This window comes from Hippocampus zosterae, chromosome 4, assembly GCF_025434085.1.
Source record: "Hippocampus zosterae strain Florida chromosome 4, ASM2543408v3, whole genome shotgun sequence".
Classification (NCBI taxonomy): Eukaryota; Metazoa; Chordata; class Actinopteri; order Syngnathiformes; family Syngnathidae; genus Hippocampus; species Hippocampus zosterae.
In genome coordinates, this window is record NC_067454.1 from 14,997,016 (window position 1) to 15,019,113 (window position 22,098).

At 41.8% G+C, this 22,098-nt stretch overlaps 1 protein-coding gene across 4 annotated transcripts; it reads left to right on the plus strand.

Moving 5' to 3' along the window:
- Window positions 1–5,614: 5,614 nt before the first annotated feature.
- Window positions 5,615–21,536, plus strand: myzap (myocardial zonula adherens protein). Of its 4 annotated transcripts, none has more exons than XM_052063783.1 (14): window positions 5,616–6,180; window positions 7,771–7,848; window positions 12,938–13,006; window positions 14,289–14,453; window positions 14,572–14,664; window positions 15,417–15,530; window positions 15,610–15,762; window positions 17,310–17,435; window positions 17,568–17,696; window positions 17,764–17,858; window positions 18,026–18,131; window positions 18,587–18,670; window positions 18,857–18,963; window positions 19,443–21,536. In XM_052063783.1, exons 1-14 carry the CDS (start codon window positions 6,097–6,099, stop codon window positions 19,729–19,731), a joined length of 1,692 nt encoding a protein of 563 aa, XP_051919743.1. In that variant the 5' UTR covers window positions 5,616–6,096; the 3' UTR covers window positions 19,732–21,536. The 4 variants fall into 4 exon arrangements, with proteins under 4 accessions (XP_051919742.1, XP_051919743.1, XP_051919745.1 ...); XM_052063785.1 differs by having other exon boundaries at window positions 5,617–6,180; window positions 19,446–21,536; XM_052063781.1 differs by having other exon boundaries at window positions 5,620–6,180; window positions 19,044–21,536.
- Window positions 21,537–22,098: the final 562 nt, after the last annotated feature.

Sequence of the window (22,098 nt, forward strand, 5' to 3'; positions counted from 1 at the left end):
ATGTAAGTAAATAGATATGGCCCCTTTTTCAAGTGACCTTTGTCGGTTGCCATTGAGTGAGATACAGACAAAGTGACCTTTGGAGTGGCCCTTGTTCTTCCCTGTCAAGTGGTGTGGGTTAACATGCCTTGGTAAAAAAGCACCATAGCAAGGTGATCATTCTTGAGATTCCGACAAGGCGGTAGAAAGCTGCGTTGACTCTGCCAACAAGTTAGTGTGGAAAGATGTTTATTTATCTCATTGATATCATGTGCTCATATGCTCTCACGTGGTGTTCTCCCTTGACTATTAAGACACTTCAGTGCACTAGCGGAATGTCTAGGACACGCTACTAGAAACTTATTACAAGTACCACTTGTATCCTACTAGTAGGCTGTAGACTTTTGTTGGTTATCACGAGCCATTCTGCTAGTGTGCCCAAATGCACCAAATTGTCTGGCTAGTGACCGAAAAGAACATACAAGGATATCAAGGAAATTAGACAAAACATCAAATGGCTTAAAGAACAAGGATATTGAGCATGTATTTGCTATCCTTTCAGTGAAATACAGGTCGTGCAGGTACTCTTAGAACTAGGCAGACATCATTCAGTACTAGCAGCGCTATGCTGCTCTCTTGTGGCCAGGAGGCACATTGCCTCCTTGTGTGAATAGCAGTTTCATGTATCATAAAAGCGATTTTAATAATAATCATCATCATCATATGTAGGACTTCTTTTATTATTATTGTTGAAGAAGAAGAAATTGTATTCATTCATAGCTAAATAAATAACTACTTGAATTTTTAGTTAAGAGTGATTCACTTTTATGGAAACACCAAGTTTGAAAAAACAAAGCAAAACAAAAGATAAAGTCAAATGTTTGGTAATATATTATTTTGGAGATAACGCCTCCAAAATGTGTACATGAAAACATTCTCACAGGCACTAATGCTCACAAAAATATATAAATGAAGAAAATAAACTGCATGATTATTGAATTGTGCATGTTAGGTTCATTGTGGCTAACAGTAAATGTTATCAAAAATAAGGCAGATAATATCCTGCACATGACTTAAAAAAACAACAACAACAACACCTAAATAAACATTTGCAAGCAAACTGTTTTGAAAAAAAGGTACTTTGTTGTACTTCAAAGTGAAATTCAGATGAACTGTGCTTAACCAGTGTACTGTATTGGAAAAAAAATCAAGTGACTGTAACATTATGCCAATTTCATCAATTACTGTATGCCAATGATACTTTGTATAGCTCCACAGGGACCTGTTCATTACGCACATAAACCATTTTTAACCTGTGAAAAAGCAAAATGTGCATATGACCTTGTGACCTCAGTCCTTGAGACGTGGACGTTCCAAAAGTTCCACAGTCGTGATTGTGAACGCATGAAGTGTGGAAGCAGGTTGATCCTGCTTTGCAGACTAATTCAACGCCCGAGGCTTATGTCACTTGTTTAGTTTGAAGTTATAAGTTTGAAGTCAGAACGCAGTCAACTCAAGCCCTCTATGTATGATTGTTGATTTTATTTTATTTTTGTAAAGTAAACATCCATCACTGCCTCTGTGTCTTCTCAAGATATGGAGCATGTGAATCCACATGTGAAAGCTGCACAGTGAGCACCTCCCCCTGAAGCGCTGATGAAATCCAGACCGCACGTACTGCGTGGTTCTTTATCACATGATTTCCTTTTCATTTTGTAGTAGGGCAGTGCCATACATTCTGACTTGACAAAAATAAAACAAAACAATAATGCTTAACTTTACACACATACAAAAGTACAAAGAAAACAAGAAGCCCTTCAGAAGTCTCTGATTTGAACACCGCAAGTGTATTTTTTTATGGAGTTAAAAATGTACCTGATTGACAGCTTGTATTACTATTTCTGAAACTGTATGAGGAAGGCGTGTCACTCTTTTAGTTGCCTTACACCTATTATTTGTTTGTGTGGCAGGCACGTAGCAACATCACCTTTTAAAAAAATAGAACACTACACGCCTCTTACTGGTATCATCGCGGAAGGTTAAGGTCATTATGAGCCGTCAATGTTGGGTCACAGAGAAAAACATTTAAATGAGTGTTTTTGATCAGAAAAATTGTACTTTGCAGTATTGCACTGTATAATGACAGCAATAGCAATGAGATACAAAATTTAAAAACATTGGTTACTTTTTTTTTCATTTTTCATGACTGCTGCATGGGTGTTCCATGAACCTGCCATGCATGTTTTTGGAATGTGCGAAGAAGCCGTAGTACCCAGAGAAAACCCACACAGGCACATGGAGAACATTCAAACTCCACACAGGGAGGCTCGAACTGGAATCGAACCCACAACCTCTGCACTTTGAGGCCGACGTGCTAAGCAGTCGACAGTCGTGCTTAGTAGTATAGTTATGAAAAACACCCCCCCCCCCCCCCACACACACACACATTCTAGTACTTGTAATCATATTACAATTTTTCTTATTCTAATGTACCGGTAGTCAAGTCAAGTCAAGTCAAGTCAACAGTATTTATAGAGCACTTTCAAACAGCCATCGCTGCATACAAAGTGCTGTACATGGAGCGATTTAACATATACAATAAACAGTAAGACGAATCAGTAATAAGTAATAAGTAATAAGGCGGTAGAAAGCACCAAGCAGTAAAACCAATAGCAAATCTAAGTCATGCTGAGTCAAACGCCAAAGAATACAAGTGAGTTTTGAGGAGGGATTTAAAGATGGGCAGCGAGGAGGCTTGCCGAATGTTCAGTGGGAGGTCATTCCAGAGAGATGGACCAGCAACAGAAAAGGCTCGATCCCCTCTGAACCTCAGTTTAGTTCTTGGTACGTCTAGCAAAGACTGGTCCACAGACCTGAGGCGCCGGGCAGGGGTGTAGGGGCGTATGAGCTCAGAGAGGTAAGGTGGCGCGAGATTATTCAGAGATTTGAAAACAAAGAGGAGGATCTTAAAAATAATTCTAAAATGAATGGGGAGCCAGTGAAGGGATGCCAAAGTAGGAGTTATATGCTCCCTCTTACGAGTACCAGTCAAGAGGCGAGCAGCGGCATTCTGTACCAGCTGAAGGCGCTTGATGGAGGACTGGCTGACTCCAAACACACAGGGCGTTGCAGTAATCGAGGTAGTACTGACAAAGTCATTTTCAACATACTATTCCAATGTAAATAAAGTAAAAAAGGTATATTTTCTTATTTTCAACCACTACTTCATATAACTCATGTGGGTCCCCTTTGGGGCACCCAAATTCCATGCAAATAGTAAAAGAAAAGCAAACAGAAGGAACAGAACATGAAGCATTAATGAAAATGTCTGCATATCTACGTGTTTACATTCTGAAGTATTCTAGTACTGTATACTGCGTATGTACGTTCCCATGACAGGGGTCCACGTGAAATTGACCGTCCACTTGTTGACCATTGCACAAGCTTGTTTGATGTGCGGTTACTCATTAACTAGGTTAACCGTGCCGGTATACCACGGTATTATTAGTTTTTATTGCTTTGGGGGTTTGAACTATTACTCCCTCCACTTTGTCGTGCAAGGGAGTGTCGGAAGGCTTGGAATGTGAGCCGCTTGTGACCACGATTATCTGCTTGACGTTACACGCGCACACACGCACGCGCGCGCGCAGGCATACACACTGGGGACATTAAAAACTAATGCCACCGTCATCAATGATTCATTCCCTGGAACAGCTGCTTCACTGCCATTGTGGACAGTCCTGCTTGTATTATATTCTACACGAACAGGAAAATGCGTTTACATTCATGTAGGGTATATAACCGCTGCACTTCTAAAATGCATTTTATATAAATTGTAAATTATTTTTTCCTGAAAGTGAACCTTGTTGCTTTCGCTCTCTGGTATCGTATTATCACGTTGACGCGAGACTAAGCAAAATGTTACAGTTACAGAAAAAAACATATGTAATCGGATTTCAGGTATATTTATGAAAAAATTGGATTATTTCGCAGAATTGCAACCCCCACGCATTAGAGATATGCAATTTGCCCGGTTAATTATCTGAGCCCTGAGCGAAACAAGTGGTTAAAATGTCACACTTAGTCGAGCTAATTACGGGCCGCCTGACTCAGCTCCGAGCAAATGGGAGGCGGGGCAACTTTCAGTGACGCGGCCAATTTGAAACCAGGCAGCAGGTGAGAAAGCAGGAAGCAGTGACCGCGTATTCCGTTAGGACGCGTTTATCCGAAATAGCTCTGATAAAGAAAAGGTGAGCTGTCGCGAGAACTGCTTCGTATGGCTGGTAGCTGCTGCACCGGTGACGTAGGTCACGTGTTACCACCCGTCACAAACCAACCGCTTTACTACTGAAGCAAATATGCATCCCAATGGCATACCTGTCAACTTTTCGGAACGCTAACCTGTATAAACTACCAAAAAAAAAATCCTTATAAAGAGCAAAAAATCCTTATAACATACCAAAGCATTTTATATGTCAAAATCACGGCAGAAAAAAACCCACGAAATGTTCAATGATATTTATTGTAGATCTCCATAATACAATGTCTGGTTAATGTCTAATCATCATTCTACTTAGTGGCATTATTGTGTTCAGAGTTGTATTCCTGCGTTACTTTTTTCACCAACTCCAAATGCTGAACCATCGGCTCTAAGTTACAGCATCCATTCATTTTTACTTTGGAAATGAAAGCATTCGAGAAGACTTGCACCAACTGGGGTGGGGGGGGGGGGGGGTGTATGCGATACAATATGGCCGTATCGCACGTATGATTTGTGCGATACGGCCGTATACGTAAGATTCACCACAAAATCCGTATGAACTATGGCTAAACCGTATGAGTTGACAGGTATGCAATGGCCATCAATTATTCACATATTTTTACTATTTGCATGCCGACCTGGTCTTTATCAAATAACGTCTACAATGTATACAAATGTATATTTTAGTGTTATATTTAGTTATTTATTTATTCAGAGATTGATCCTCATTGGCATAGTTAGTATTGGAGTAATCGAATAGTAATTAAAAGTAATTACCGTAAGTTACATTCCTTTAATATTATGGTACCTGTTACTATGGTATTTTTTTAACAGGAAACTACTCACTCTATTGGAAATTACTTGTTAAAAGTAGCACTCTCAACCCTGAAATGTATAAAAACATCGATGAAAGGAAAATAAAATATTTGAGTACCAAGTTCCTTAAGATATCGTGAGATTAATACAAGTTACTATTGGCCTGTACAATTTCAAGGGATGCTGAAAGTGGTGGCTATTGGCTTCCAAACATTTACTATGCAGCACTGCTTGAGTAACGCTGGCAAAAAAATGGGAGCAAAAAAAACCCCCAAAAAAACAAAACAAACAAATAACGACAAATGATGGCCCATCTTTTGAAAAACTCTGCGGGGTAGATCTGAAGGCACCACATTGTCTTATCCGTACTTTATATATTTACCTACATACATACCTTAATAAACACGTAACGCTTGACCGGTTGGTGTAGTTTGGAATATGATGCAGTTTATAAACCAGTATTACAGCTTTCATTTCATTTCTTCCTTTTAGCGACATTGTTTTTCAGCATATGTCGTCATGGAGTTGAAAGTTCTAGTTACATTTCATTGTGTCAAGATCGCGTCAAGATTCTTCCCGGTGACTTGAGCCGCGAGGAGCTGTCACCTAGGAACTCCACCTGGCCCGAGCCGAGTGGGAGGATCCAATCCGGACCACCTTCCCCGCCCTCTGCGAGGCCTGTTCAGTCACAGAAGAGGCGGGGAGGTGATATCTGGCCCAACAGGTCGGATGGGCGCTCAGAGAGAGAGCCGAGTTGCCGAGGGACCGAGCAGCTTCTCAGTCAGGTGGATTGCGGGACGCAACAGGTGGGAATCGGACAATGACCTCGCTGTGCTGCTGAGAGGGATCTGTGCTCAGAGACGAGACACACCGACCCTCACCTCACTGGACGAGAGAGGAATTTCCCTACGGTGCCTCTGAGGGTTGGAGCGCAACTCAGGAAGGAGCAGTGGGAGGAGGGTCTACTGAAGAGGAGGAGAAGGGAGAGGAGGGGCGTGGGGTACACATTGTGGGACCGTGGAGTGGACACAAGCGGAGACATGCTTCGCTACGGGTCGGGACGAAGGTTTTCCAGCACCACCACCACCACCACCACTGCCGACCCACTAGAGTCCGGAAGCGAGGTAAGAAGTCCCACAGTGAGAGCATATCCTCTCTGTCTCCCAGGTGTCTTGGGTCTTCTTGTCCTCTGTCCACGCTTTATTTTGCAAGCCCTGGTGCGTCTTCACCCCTCCCTCCTGTCTTTTCTCGATGCATTTGGACAATTCTGCGTGAAACAGGATGTGTACAAGAAGAGTTTGAAAGGCGAGGCCAATGTGCTGCAGGCTGACCACTTGTCATTAGTGAAACAATGCATTGGCATAACTGGTCTTTGGAGACAAGTGCCCTCTCAGCTTGTTTCTGGAATTTGGGCAACAGTGACAACAAAAACCTCAACCTGCAGGCACTCGAACTCAAGTCAAGGAGAAAATAACAAAAGATTAAGTATTGTGTGTTTGACTTTTAAGAAAAGTACTTTAGGCAAATGTAATTTGTTGTTCTTCTTGCACGATATATACATTTTTAAATGACACCAAAGTGAAGTGATAAAGTTAAAAAAAAGAATCATAAAGTATATTTAAAACCTCTACAGTAATATATATTCATTATATCTCTGCCCATAGTTATCAAATACAAAATTGTGTTTATGTTAAATGAAAATCTACAAATGTATTTTTTTAAATGGTCGATATTTTTGTCATCATTCTTCTTCTTATTATTATTATGATTATTATGCAGCCTGGTGGTTGACTGGTTAGCACGTTGGCCTCACATTGCAGAGGTTTAGGGTTCGATTCCAGCTCTGGCCTTCCTGTGTGGAGTTTGCATGTTCTCCCTTGGCCTGCGTGGGTTTGCTCCAAGAACTCCAGTTTCCTCCCACATTCCAAAAACATGCATGGCAGGCTGATTGAACACTCTAAAATTTAGAGTCTAAATTGTACCTAGGTGTGAGTGTGAGCGCGGATGGTTGTTCGTCTCTGTGTGCCCTGCGATTGGCTGGCAACCAGTTCAGGGTGGACCCCGCCTGCTGCCCACAGATGGCTGGGATAGGCTCCAGTAGGCCCCGGATGGAAGGATGGAGCCATTCTTTTTTGTCACTGTGTCCGCCTTCACATTTCCATAGCATGAAGGCTCCAACAGCTGGCTTACAAGACGCAAACAGTTCAATGGATGGATGGATGGATGGATATTGATATATGTATATGTGTGTGTGTGTGGTTTTAAAAATACAAATAATGTTAATCGTGTCGCTGCTTAAATTAATGAATTAAATATATTATTTATCATCAATATATATGTGTTTACAAATGCCCAAAAGCTCCCATGTTTTTATTGTCGATTCTATTGACGGTACTATACAGTATATAATGGAAATTCAAATAATTGGTATTATATTCTAAAACCTTTACTTACCATCTAGGCAGTTTTTTAAAATAACAGTGCTATTTGTCATAAAATTGTGAAAATCAATTAACCACTGGTCATATACGAACGTAAAACCAAAGCACTTTTTTTTTATTTTAATTTTTTATGACAAATTACACCTCAACAGTCACAGAATTGTATAAAGACAATAACCACAGTATATCACTTTTCACAAAAATATTGGGACACTGCTGGAGTCTTCATTTCCTGAAATGTGAACATTCATCGCATTTTTTTGTGCTCTTTAGAGGTCAGTCAGGCGTCTCAGGTTGACTCTCCATCCAGGAAATGCCAACAAGGAGCACAAAGCTGCGAATCCAGAAACGGTAAGTCAGTTTTTTTTTGGTTTTTCATTTTTTTCGCGTTTTTTTCCCCTTCTTTTTTGTACATCGCTGAAATTCCACATTTATCCGTGATACGTGCTGCACTGACAGAAAAGACTTGACTCGAGATGTCTGTGTTGTTACATAATTAACACTGAAGGGCGTATGCAACAGTGCCTACATGTGTTTCACATTCAACCAGAGGACAACTGAAGCTCTATTGTACAATTCATGTTTTATACAGTGTGAGCAAAAAGCATACATTCTTAAGATGTGCTTTTAAGAAATGAAGGAAAGAGAGGAAGAATACAAAAATGATGAAACCTGCACTGGAGGAAGTTCACAATTAAGGATGGTACTGAGAGAGAGAGAGGAAAGAGGTGGAAGGATCGGAAGAAAACAAGGAAGGATGGAATGTATGACAGAGGAAAGGGAGAAAGGAAACGCGGACCTATGAAAGGAAGGATGGGTGCAGGATGGAAGGCAGATCGGAAAGAATGATTGTAAAGAGGAAGGAAGGAAGGAAGGAAGGAAGGAAGGAAGGACAGAAACATGGGTGGTTTGAAAACATGAAAGGAGCGAAGAGGGTAGGACGCAAGGAAGGTAAGAATGGTATGAAAGGAAGGAAAAAGGGTATCAAAGATGCATGAAAGGAAGGATGGGTGGAAGAAGTTGTAAGAAAGGAAACAAACAGGATTGTCTGAACGTGAGGGGAAGGAAGGAAGGGTAAAAGAATTCAAGGTAGGACAGAAGGTGGGAAATACACAAGGGTGGTATGAAAGTAAGGATGTTGGAAGGAAGGAAGGAAGGAAGCAAGAGAGGTCAGAAGGAAGGAAGGAAGGGCTGGAGGGAGGGAGGATCGATGGAAGGAAGGCAGGAAAGCATGATGGTAAAACAAGTAAAGAAAGAAGGAAATTAGGATACAATAAACAAAAATGAAGACTGGTGAAAGAAAGGAAGGATTGGAAGAAGGAATCGATTAAGAATGGAGGGAAGGAAGGAAGGGAAGCACAAAGAATGAAAGGAAACAGTTGCCAGGTCAAAACCCAGCCACAGACTTGAAACCCTCAAGGCCTTTTCAAACTCCACAACCCATTTCAACATAGTTCCTTGGCACCAAGATGCTATAAGACAACACCAAAGTATTGCTTTTATTGATTTGGCCTGAGCCCAAAATCACTGAAAATGAAGAACGCAGAATAGTTTTCCCTGACAAACATCTGCGAAAGGTTGAATGTAGAATAGCAAACAGACGTGGGTTCAATTGACATTTTTAAGCACCTTTTCCAAAATGTGCACATTTTATTTGACCTCTGCAGGCACACCGGCTGCCTGTTTTCTTCCCAGCTGTTGTATAGAGTGCCAAAGTGATCAGTGGTTCTGCCTTCAAGTAAATGCGAGTGCTATGTGTACATGCTTCAGGCAATACCTGTACACGGCTCTGTGGGTGTTTGCAGTGGGTGACGCCGCCCCGGCCGCTTTTGTTTGAATACAGCATGACGAGGTGACACGTAATATTGTTGTGGCGTACTTGTGTTGTATGTCTGTTCAGGACCCTGACGTAGACGTGGCTCTATTTTGTGAGAACTTTGACCCCGTAGGATTATGCCTTGTGCACCCACCCACACACACACACACACACACACACACACACACGCGCACACGCACGCGCACACACTGATAAGGCGATGCTGTAATATGCAAGTGTGCTTCCCTTCCAGAGGGTGTGGTCCCGAGGGTTGGAAGGGACGAGATGTTGTTAGAACAGTGACAGGCGAGGAACTCGTTTGCCGCCTGTGATGAAGTGTTCAGTGCGCCCTATTGTGACAGGGGCGCACATGAATACCTTGCGACACCTTAGTCAGACATCAGGTGTTTTTATGTGGTTTCATGGCTCATTAGGTGGAGACGTGATCAGGGCGCACAGATACAGTATGCTCGAAAAGTACCAGGAGACTTATTTTGGAGGTTGAACTAGATTTTGCGACTCATAGAAATGCAATAGGCAGGAGCTGGCTTCCTGTCGTAATCAAGTTTCAAAAAAAATCTCTAGAATAAATGTTAGGGGAAGTCTACTAGAGCATCTGAACTTTATTTTGGTTTAATCAGATGAATTTAATCAGATGTGATTGGTTAATCCTGAACACGGTCGCATTCCAAGTGTGTGTGCGTGTGTGTAAAATTATTACATTGATAATGTTCAATTTATCGTTTAAAATGAATCAGTTTTCATGCAAGAAATTCATACCCCCAAAACAAAGTGTGAATAAATACCGGGCCCCAATGTAATACACCCCCCCCCCGGCCCCCCCACTTTTTTTTTTTTTTTGGGCCGCCAAATTCCTGGTTGCAACCCTGCTGGTCTCGAGCTGAAGAAAAAAAAGCTCAATTTCTCCACATTGCACACATGCAGCTTTTTTATTGCAGTTTTATATTGGAAGAAAATGAAATGACTGATATCTCTGATTTAGGCATTAAAATTACAATCTCCCCAAATAGAAAGATACAAATACCTGAAAAATCAACCTGATTTGTAAGTACAGAAATAATTTGTACAGTACTTTGTTAGTTCGTCCCACTGTTTGAAAAGACAGCTGGTTGCATATGCTCGACCATTGTGATGTCACAACATCTGCTATGTCGCTTTCATAACATGCGCTTCGATGGCTTTGTTTGTAACTTGAGGTGGAAAAGCGGCAGGATTTTATGCGAGTCCCCATGACACCATCGCTCGACCTCCATGAGCTCACCTTTGAAACTCAACTCGAATGGACTAAGTCAAAAGTGATGTTTTGCTGATGCACTTTCAGCCGTTGATGAAATGGGACAGTCAGCAAAACATGTAGAAAATAAAAGCACTCACAAGGAAGACGGAGAAGACGCTAACACCGACCTTCCTATGTGTTAAAAGGTCAACCCGAGCTGGAATCAAAGCCAGGGGAAAAAAACGACTTGAATAATGATTCATTTAACCCTTGGACAGCTTATCGTGTTTATCAGGTTACAGGTTACATGAAAGGGTTCAAATGTATTTGACATAAAAGTTCAATCAAAACTGAATCTAAATCAAATCCTTTAAAAAGAAATGCAAATGTGTTGGACTTAAAAGTTCAACGGAACCCAAGTGTGATCTTTTGGTATACCCCCGGTACGTACCACTGATGATTGATCTGGCGCAAAGGCCCCTCCCTGCTTTCGTTTTCAATTTCAGTGACGGACTCCCTTATCGTTCGTACAATGAATCCCTTGCCGCACGCAGCAGGATTTCCTGTGGAGTGCTGAGGCAGTGCTGCTGATATTCTGCCGCAATCCAGATAAACAACAACGCTGAGCTGATTCAAGGCACAAGCAAACTTCACGTGGTTATTAACCGACTTACTCGTGTTCTCTATATGAGGTCAAAATTAAAATCGGACAATACAGTCAAAGACCCTTCATTTGATCGAGTATTGTCACGATTCAGTTTTTTGTTTAGATTACATTTAAGTTTGTTTCCTTGTGTTCTTTAAAAAAAAAGTTCTTATGATTCGTGTTCCTTGTATTAACCAATCAGTTCCCTCAAGCCGTTGGGTCTTGTTCAGATGTTCCTTGTTGTCTCGTCACTTTGCTTGTATTTAGTCCCATGGTTTCTGTCAGTCTTGGTCGGATGGTTGTGTTGCTGTCACATTGTTTGGTTTTACAGTCACGGGTTTTTTATTTGTTTGTAGCTTTGATTTATTGGGGGTTTTCAGGACTTTGTGTTTTTCCTTGCCTCCCTCCCTGCTTTTTTGGGTCCACTACATTCACGCAACATGACAAGTCTCACCATGTCATGCATTGAAATGACCGTCAAACTAAAATGAAAGAAGTTTGACGTTCTCAAAAGTCGTTGGTCGTAGTGCATCTATTCCAGTGGGACTTGATTCTTTTTACCTTCTTTTATTTATGTAAAATCAAGTCCACTTGCAAAGTCAGAATGGAATCGTCCATTGTGCATTGAGAATGCGGGGTGGGCGTGGGGGGGGGACGCTTGAAATGATCATGATAGATAAAGCATTTTTATTTACAAAATATATTTACGCATGTGAATTAAGACATTAATAATTGCCTTGAATCGAAGAAAACATGATGAATCATTTTCTTATGAGATGTTTGGGGAGGGTTGGCAGGGGGGGGGGGGCTTCTTCATTTACAGTAATCCACACACGGCAACCTGCACCAAAAATGAATGCCTAATAAGCTGCGACGATGGCCAACATGTGACACACGTGTATAGTCAGAAGTCGCCTCACTGACTGCATTGCAATTTTTTTTACCACAAAAGTGCGTCTTTTTCCCCCCCAAGTGGCCTCGGTTGAATGAATGCTCTTTGTGTCTTATGTCCTTCATGACAAAGTCACGCCATACAGTGGAACCTCTGTGAGCAGAGCACTCAAGACACAGTAAAGTGATTTACTATCACTCTGGCATGTAATTAATGCAAAGACCTCTATTTCCGTTGTTTGTACTTGTCGGCATGCTCTCATTAATGGCCACAAGATTAGGTACACCTACCCAATATTTTTTGGTGTATTTTGCTTATCTGTGTAAAAGCAGATGTTATTTATTTATTTATTTATTGGAAGCAATTGTGATTCAGATAAGCTTGTCCAGATGTCCCTAATCGTATATTCTACTGCTGGCAACAAAACAAAGAGGAACATGGACTGTACTCGCTTTCCAACAAACTCGCACGGTTTTGGTTTCGGTGAAGTAAACACCGTCAAGCAATGTGTATTTAAATGCATTGTAACAGTCAGAGTTGGCATTTAGTGTCGTGTTGTTGAGAGTTTTATCGAAAAGGCCGCTAGCATAGCTTTTCTTCGGAGTCAGATGAAGTGTTGGAGAAATGAGGGACTGGCCTGTGTCCATATGACAACACTGCTGTCTTTGTTCTGCTCCTCTTCATTCTTTAACTCCGCCCCACGTGAAGACTGATTCCTCCTTTGATGGGCAACAGATCTGGACTGTCTGTTTGGATAGATATTCGTTGGCACATGTTTTCAATCAGTTCAGAGCTTTAAGCATCATGAGCCAGCACTGCTGAATGCTAATATGAATTGTCTTCATGCAGGATGGCTGGAAGAAGAGGAATGGCATCATTCAAAGGGAGAGGCCAGCTGGCAGAGAGTCACCCAAGCCGGTACAGTAGGCAGACACATGAATAATAGACACTGCACTGCATGTACTCTACACTCGCCGGCCAAAACATGAGGTGCGCTATCTAAGAAGAACCCATCCGACTGACATATCATCCATCCTCTTAGAGATTCCTGAGAGTCCAAATACAGCAAAATGTCTTGAGATACAACTTTAATTTAGATCACAAAATAAAACTCGATTTCAATCGCTTGGTAGGCGTTGGTTTTTTGTTGTTGTTTTTTAAAAAAATGTATGTTGAATTTGTGTATTCATTTGCCAGTATAAAGATTCTTGAAAAGTTTTCTGTGTGTCTGCGTGGGTTTTCCCCGAGCACTCTGGTTTCGTCCCACGTTCCAAAAACGTGCATGACAGGTTAATGGAACACTCCAAATTGTCCCGAGGTGTATGTGTGAGCGCCTGTGGTTGTTTGTCTATGTGTGCCCTGTGATTGGCTGGCAACCGGTTCAGCGTATACCCCGCCTGCTGCCCGAAGACAGCTGGGAAAGGCTCCCAGCACCCCCCGTGACCTTTGTGAGAATAAAGCGGGTCAAATAATGTATGGATGAATATTTCATGTTTCACTCACTGTGATAAAGCCAGAGAATTGCTCGTGTTATTGTTGTCATCTGATTTATGCCACTATACAGCGGTTGCATCTCAATTTTTTAGCACAAACAAGATAAGAAATCAGCCGAGTGAAATCGTCGGCTGGGGCAGATTTGTCTCATAAAGTCCATCTGTGTGTACAAGGTTATTTGTGTTTGTCCATTCAGGAATATGCAATGTGATGCAATATAGACATGATTAGCACAATGAACCACCAGACCATACAGAGACACATTCAGTATTTGTTTTTTTACATTGCCACTGTCTGCTTTGGTTCCTCTGGCCTGCTGGAGGCCCAAAAGGCAGAAGAGACACCAGAAAAACTCATGTTTTGGATTGCAGATCCATAACACAATCAATTCACCCCCCCCCCCTTTTTTTTAAACATCCGTTCAAAACTTCCTGTTTCCACTCTCGAACTGGAACAGTGCTGCAAAAATGATGATTGTGTGCTGTGTTGTCATTCTGCTTGTGCGTTGAATTGTCTTACGAGTGACGACATAGAGCATACGAGTATATCTTAACTTTGAAATTAAGGTCATGGAATAAATGGTCAAAAGGCTTGTCATTACGTGCACGACATCCGAGCGCGCACACACACACACAAACACAGGCGCACAAATAAACACACACAGTGATCGGCCCAGCTGAAGGAAACCTGATCTTGTCTCCCTCAGCACCTGGGTGACATGACCAATGGGCAGCCCGAGCCCTCGCTGCAGCATCATGGGCCCAAATTCTACGGCCTAGTGCAGAGTAACAGCCCGGACAGACAGCAGCAAGTGATGCCGCGAGAGTGGACCGTCAGTCACCTTCGCGATGAAATGAAGTACATCAAGGAGGTGAGCGGAGGAGCGACGCCAAGCAGCACCACAACACAAAATCGTAGTGATATGCTCAGTGTTTGTTTGTCAGATAACAGATCTTATCTGCCCGCTTTTTCACGGTGTGTTCATGCAGGTGAGAGATTCTCTGGAGAAGGTCAGAGAGCGCATGTACGGCCAGTTTGGGGGCATGCAGCAATCTGTGCGGAAGCTCTCAGAGGAAGTAAAGGTAGGATACTAAGCATCACGTGATTATGATCATAGCTTTATTGTCATTTGATATGAGGGATGTCCAAAGTACAGCCCTGCATATATATTGAGCTGCTGAGAGAGCAGGCTAACTCAATTTTTGTCTTTTTTTTTTCAAAATTACTGTAGGTGCAAAAATGAATTAAGAAAAGGCCAATCTGTCAGATGAACATTGACGCACACAGAGTCCATTTTTTTAACTTTTTTTTTTAAAGTCGGGTGATGAATCTCATAGATCATCTTTCATGAAATATTATTTGACTTGTCTGCTGTTTGTCTGTTGTTTGGACTAAAACCACAAACTTGAAATCGCTCTCCTGCGATTTTACAACCAAGGAGTTACCCTAATCTAGTTGGCAATGGATCAATTAACCTTTGACCCAGCCCATATGTCATTTGCTTTTATTACGTAAAGCAGGTGTGTGTGTGTGTGTGTGTGTCTAGGTGTGTGTATATATATATATATATATATATATATATATATATAATACACACACACACACACACACATATATATTAGTCACTGTTTCTTGCATCCTTGACTTTTCTGCAGCCCTTATAAGAAAAGATCTAAACCAAAACAGTCACGATAGAAGTATTTCAATATCATTTTTAAATGATACTACTTCGTAATATCAATACTGCTACCACCGCTGCTGCTGTTGATACTTCATGGCCATCTGTGAACTTGCAAATAACTTGCCGAATGTCAACGGATGTGTGTTTTTACAGACTGCCAACTCCCATCGTAGGAGTCTGGAGTCAGAGGTGAGGATCCGCACAGAGGCAATGGAGAGATTTGATCAGATGAACAGCTCCCTTATATCATCCAATATCGGCCTGCAGGTAACAAACTGTGTCTTCGCGTCTGTAAAGACAGACATACAGTAGCTCTTTGCTTAGGACAATTGTCTTGCCTTGGCAGAAATCCCTTCTGGAGAACTGTCAGAATCGAGTGGACTCAAGGGAAGAGATGAATAGTTTGCGCACTACGTGTGAGAGAGCACAAGAACAGCTCCGAGACAGGGAGAGAGAGCTGGCCGCGGCGCAGGCTGAAAACCAGACGCTCAGACTTCAGGTAGGATGTTTGTGCATTGGGCCTCGTCGTGCTGTGTGACATCACTGTGGAAGTACCTGCTCTGACACATTCATAGCAACAATTGTCACTTGTGGCTGGTGGGGCAAGTCGCTCTCCTTGTAACAATCCGATACGAGATGTTGGACTCGTTGTGCGGGATTGTGTGAGAAAAGATCAGACTCTTGGCACACACGCATATTGTTTACATGTGTCCTGACCGGCTCGACACACGGCATTCTGTTATAGATACAGGTATCTGAGACATAAGTAGAAAGAAGGAAAGCAATCAGCAAATTACAACGAACCTACAGGAAAAAGGGACAGAGCTCTGCCACCAAAAGGGAAAATCGACGAGTAATTTACACCCCGCCTTAAAAAAGGCTCATACTCTACTGTAGTCGCCTATAGATGCAGCTAGATAGTTGCAAAGGACTACTTTGGTCCAAAATATGCTCCTCAACCCACTTCAGTCCAAGACGCCACCAGGTGGTGCCAAAGCAATACCTTTACAGCTATAAAATGTGTGAGTTTTTCAGCAAATAACAGCGGATACGTGCAAATTCACCGATTTGCTGATACTGCTGAGCCAGGAATGTGCAGAGGCTCCCCAAATAAATGTTCACAGTCACCACATCAGGTACACATGCACAATCTAATGACAGAAATAAAGACTAGAAATAAGTACACGTAGCAAACAGCTTCTGAATTTTGCCATGTGTTGCAATGTAGATGAAAGTATGATGAGATTAACCGGCATGTAGCATACAGTATGTACTACTTAGTGAAGAAAATATGGTAGATTGCATTTTCATCGATTTTTAATGTTGAATGACGTAAGATTTTTTTTCATAGTCCGTTATAGGTACAGTCGAAGTCGATTACCGGTGATCATTGTCTTTGGTCCCCAACCATTTTCGCGCACCGGTCAGGTTTCTCGTTAGCACACAGTTGTTGCCCGCACGGTATTGGACATAACCTTTTGGCGACAAACATTGAGCATGATGGCAGGAATGTTAAGACTCGCGACGGTCGAAATAGCCGACGCTAGGGAGGCTCACCGCTTTTCTCATCCCCAACCATCTTATTTTCATACTGTCAGAGCCAAATGCTACATTCCGAGTTCATTTCAGTTCTACACCATGCACTGCATGACAATAATAATATTGTTGTTTTTGTAGACTTATAAAGTCTCTCACAGTGTCAGTGAGATCTGAGAATTATTATCTTAGCCCACTATGTAGTGCACATGTACCTTTTCCAACGATGGTCAGTGGGTTTTTTTTTGTTTTCATCCCACAAATGGTGTTTGACTGGAAGAAGCAGAAAGTGAAATATCATAGTGTTCATCTTTGTTCTCCGTTGACTTCCACATTCTAACCAACACCCTCTTCAGTTCTTTATGTTTATATTTAAGTGTCTTTCACTTTTCCTTCCCTTTAGTTCATCATGCGGCTGTATAAAGCACTCATTTCACTATCCAGCATTGTAATCAGTTTGCATCAGCTCAGAGTGCTCACAGCAGTCCATTTTTTTCCCTTGCTGTCCAGGTGGAATCTTCACGGGAGGCCAACAGTCAGGCCCTAATGGAGCTCTCCATGGCGCTCGAAAGGGACTATCAGGAAAAGCTGCTGGAAGAGCAAAAGAAACACAGGGAGGAGATTGAAATACTCCAGGTCTGCACTATTTACTTTTTGATCAATGTGATGCATCCATTGCCAAAGACGCCATGTTTCATAAGAACACGTGATGGCCAATTTCATACGAATGTCAGAGCAAAACAGTTTTTAATGTACTTGCTTACCAAGGCACAACTGGACGACTACATCAGACGACTAGAGGACGCTGAAATGAATATGAGGATCGCAGAAGGCAAAATTGCTGAGCGGGATCTGCGGATCGGTGAACTCGAGCGCCTGCTAGACTGCATGGAAACGGTAACCATTACAGCAACACTACCACCAACGTATTACATGCATGTTAATCATGTGCCCAATCCATCAGGAAAAGATCCAACTCCACCAGAAACTGCAGGAATGTGAACGCCGTCTTCGCCTATTGGACACTTGTGATACAACAGATGGAGCTGTATTCAAAAGGTATCTGACCAATGTCCAAAAAGGGAAGACAACAAGCTGCATGCGTGATCAGTGTTCAAAGAGGAAAGGCAATGTTTGGTCAACACCGCTTCCCGAGTTTGTTTGTGGTGAGTGCGACATCAAGCTCAAACCAGTTCGAGGTAACAATGACTGCCGGTGGTCGGCAGGTCACACGAGCTGCAAAGTGAAGCCGGAGGTCTTCGAGAGAGAATCAAACACTTGAACGACATGGTCTTCTGCCAACAGAGGAAGGTCAAAGGGATGATTGAGGAGGTAAGAGAAGTCATTTGCGGTTGCCGTTTTCATGCAGCATTCCTTTGAGGATTAAGGTTAGGGTTATTTATTTATTTATTTATTTTAGTTTGGCCGAAACATGCATCGCCGCAAATGCGTCCCCTCCACCCAGTCACTATTGTTTTCATTGTTGACAAAGAAAAAAAAAACAATGGGCGATTTGGGGGGAAAAAAATTCCAATCAAATGTTGGGGTTCTCAAGTTGCAAAACATCCACACCAAAAAATGGGATGGGAGACATTGCACAAAAAACTGACAGGATGCTCACTTCATCCAGAAAAGACCCTTTCAATTTCAGCAATTTCTTGCTGTAAAACACTAGCACAAACGATTAATCCACTGGACTGGTCAAGACAACACCAACAAACCTAATCAGTGCATCTTGTGATGTGGCTCTCATAATCGCATGAATTATTTGTGTTGAAACGGTGAAGGTGCAAACACTACGAGCTCAAGTTGCTGAGAAGGACATGTTCATCTCAGAACTGCTGGACCGAATTGCAATTGTGGAGTGTGAGGTAAGGCTTCTGCGTGTGTGTGCGCACGTGTGGGTGTGTGTAGGTGTGTTGAATACGGGCTATTGCGGTTAGCTGTGGTTTTGGTGATGAGGGCTGGCTAGCCTGAATTTTGAGCAAGAAACATTGGCATGAGGTGACCGCAGTCTTTGCATGAATATGACTTGTTTCCTGTTTTCCTTTTCCTAGAATAATGAGTTAGAAGACAAGCTCAAGTATTTTATGTCCACACAGAGTAGTGAAGAGGAGGATTTGGACTTTGGGAAGATAGGACGAGTCTGCAATACACTCTCGCGGTAAGAAGCAACGTTGAGTGGAGTGTTTCGTTCAAGGGGTGTGGCGGCTTCTTTTGCTTAACGTGCGATTGTCCAAACAGAGTTGAAGAAGCACCATGGCATGAGGTTGACTTTCCTGTTCTGCATGAATCCACTCATCTTTATCCTATAGAAGAACACCCCCCATCTGAACACTTGTTTGTCATACCACCTCTGCCACAAAAACGACCTCCACCACCCCCAGATTCCGCTTTACCATACGCATATGCTTCACTACCCCCCGAACCTCCTTTATCACCCACACAACCTCCCTTGCCCCCACTGCCTTCATCACCCACAGCATCCTCATCACCCACACCGCCGTCGTCACCCACATCACCCCCATCATCCCCATCATCTCCCACACAAGCATCCGATGAGGCTATTATCCGCCGCCCTTCCCTCTTCCTTACAATGGCTACTCAACCAAGGACGTTCAGGCATAACATCCCTCCTCCCAGCAGGGTGGAGTCCAGTTTACTTCGCTACACGCCCGTTGAGTACAGCCGCTACCTGGAGGCCAACCCGACACCGCAGATTGACACGTACTCCTCCACCCGAATGTCATCGGAATCCCAAAGTTACGAGAACCAGCCCATCGACGAGGTGGACGTGGGAACCGACACACTGACGGCATTAAATCAAGATGAAAGTTTGACCGCCTCCACCAGAGCAAGATCGGGGATTGCGTACCTTGACACGCCATTCTTGAAATTAATGGAAATATCAGCAAATATCAAAATAGAGTGATTGGAGAGGATACAACATTTTTAGGATACACTTGACAGTGAACCCCGCCATTTATCACGGCCAAACCTATAGAGACCATAAAAAAAAACAAAACATTATTCAACGGATTTAATCTCTGTAACACACTTAAAAAAATCATTTTATTAAAACACACTATTAAAGTATTCCTTACTAGTATTCGTGATAATACAATAGGATAATTGCTTTTTAATTTATTCCTGAGTTATCACACACTCGCTCACACAGTTCTCTAAATAATAGGTAAAGTGTGCCTTAATTATTACTTTTTTAATCGCTCCTCAATCTAGTATAAGCACAACCAACTTTTGATTTTGGCAAAACGGGTGAAAGTACTTCCTTCTGGCGTGTGTAAATGGAAGAACCCTATAGCAGGGGACACAGCACTTAAAATGTCTTCATTGTCTTTAATTTTCCATAAGATGTCTTCGAGAGCTACCAAAGATGACAATATCTCATGTTTTGGCTTTTTTCAGGTTTACGTCCACCATATCATATATGTAGGAATTAATTATTTACGTATTTAAGGTTTGTCTGAAGACATTAGCTATAAAGGAAATCAAGTTTGAGTTGAAACAATCATGGCATTAACCCGTTGTTATGCTAATTATGGTAGCATGCACTGGAAGTCCACTAGCCTGTATTCCTGGTTTGGTCACGCGGCACACCACATGTAGTGGATTGACATTTACTGTGAAAATGACGCATAATACAAAAGGGAATTGAAGTTTGTCGATTCCAAATACCAAACCATAGATTACAACTAACAGGGATATAATATTTTCTCGCTGCTTAGCAGGGGACCTTTTGTGTATTTTCTCTTCTCTTAATTGCGCTGCATCTACTTCAGCAGCGCTCAGGACTGCTTGGCAAATGGGGAGTGGCCTGTATACTGTAAAAACCCATAAAATAAGATCGCTTAAATGTCTGCGATAATGCTGGCACTGCGATACAAGGGGGTTCACTGTACATGGACATTTAGAAGCAGGAAGCTACAGCTAGCAATTCTGTATCTTAGCCAAGTACAACAAAGGTAATTATATTGGCGGGGGGGGGGATTAATCAAAATCAGTATCAGATTTTTTTAATCACTTTTTTAAAATCAAAAACTCAGCAGCTCTCTCATTACCATATCTAATGTTTTACATGTAGCCTTCCCTGCCAAAACTTTACATTATTTTGTGTGACTTAACAAAATACAATCCACTATTTACAGAATATTTGTACGCAAAATAGTCAATGTACCGACAATGTCTCTCGAGGTATTTATAGACTATTTTTTTATGTTCAGCTTCTTTTGTGACCCACGTTTCAAGTCTTTGTGCAAAGATAGCTTCCAGCTTAATATCAAAAGCTAGCATAAGACAAAACAGTGGTATGTGTTTACTTTGACTTATTCCTTTTTTTTACTTTTGCATTTCTCTGTTCGCCTTTGTGAACATATGCTGTAATTCTCTGTGATGTTTGCACAAAGTACTATAACATGAAATTGCATACTCTACATGTATATAATATCATATTATGACTCGTTTTGTAAATAATAATCTGTTGTTTGTTTTGCTTGTTTACAATAAATGTACTGAAGAGGGAAAGTTAAAAAAAGGTTTTTATGTCTATATTTTCTTAGAAATGTACAGTATATTGGCTCTGGGTGTATCTAAAAGTATGTTTTGTTATTTTTACATTATGCATAATATATTTATTTACATGTGATTTGCCTTTGGAGTTGGGAATATATATTAAAAATCATATGACTGTACATGCAACTAAACATGTTCGCAATGAAATTGATGGTGATGATCACTTATTCAATATCCATCCGTCCATATCCTCACGAGTGTCGCGGGTGTGCTAGAGCCTATCCTAGCTGCCTTCGGGCAGTAGGCAGAGTACGCCCTGAACTGGTTGCCAGCCAATCGCAGGGGACACATAGACGAACAACTATTTGCGTTCACACCTAGGGACAATTTAGATTGTTCCATTATAACCTGCCATGCATGTTTTTGTGAATGTAGGAGGAAACCGGCGTGCCCGGAGAAAACGCACGCAGGTATGGGGGTAACATGCAAACTCCATACAGGAAGGCCACAGCCAGAATTGAACCCTGCACTTCTGCACTGTGAGGCGGATTGAGCTGACCAGTCGATATATTGTAAACAATGAAACAGAATTATGTGTAATGTACAAATGTTACAATGTGTATGCATTTAAAAATCAAGTTCATTGTTTGAAATAATTGGTTAATTAATTCAAAACCTAATTAATTTTTCATATTACGTAAACACGTTTTAACATATTTAAAATGTTTGACCTATTTTCTTAAGTAATTGGTTAACTACAGTGATTCGA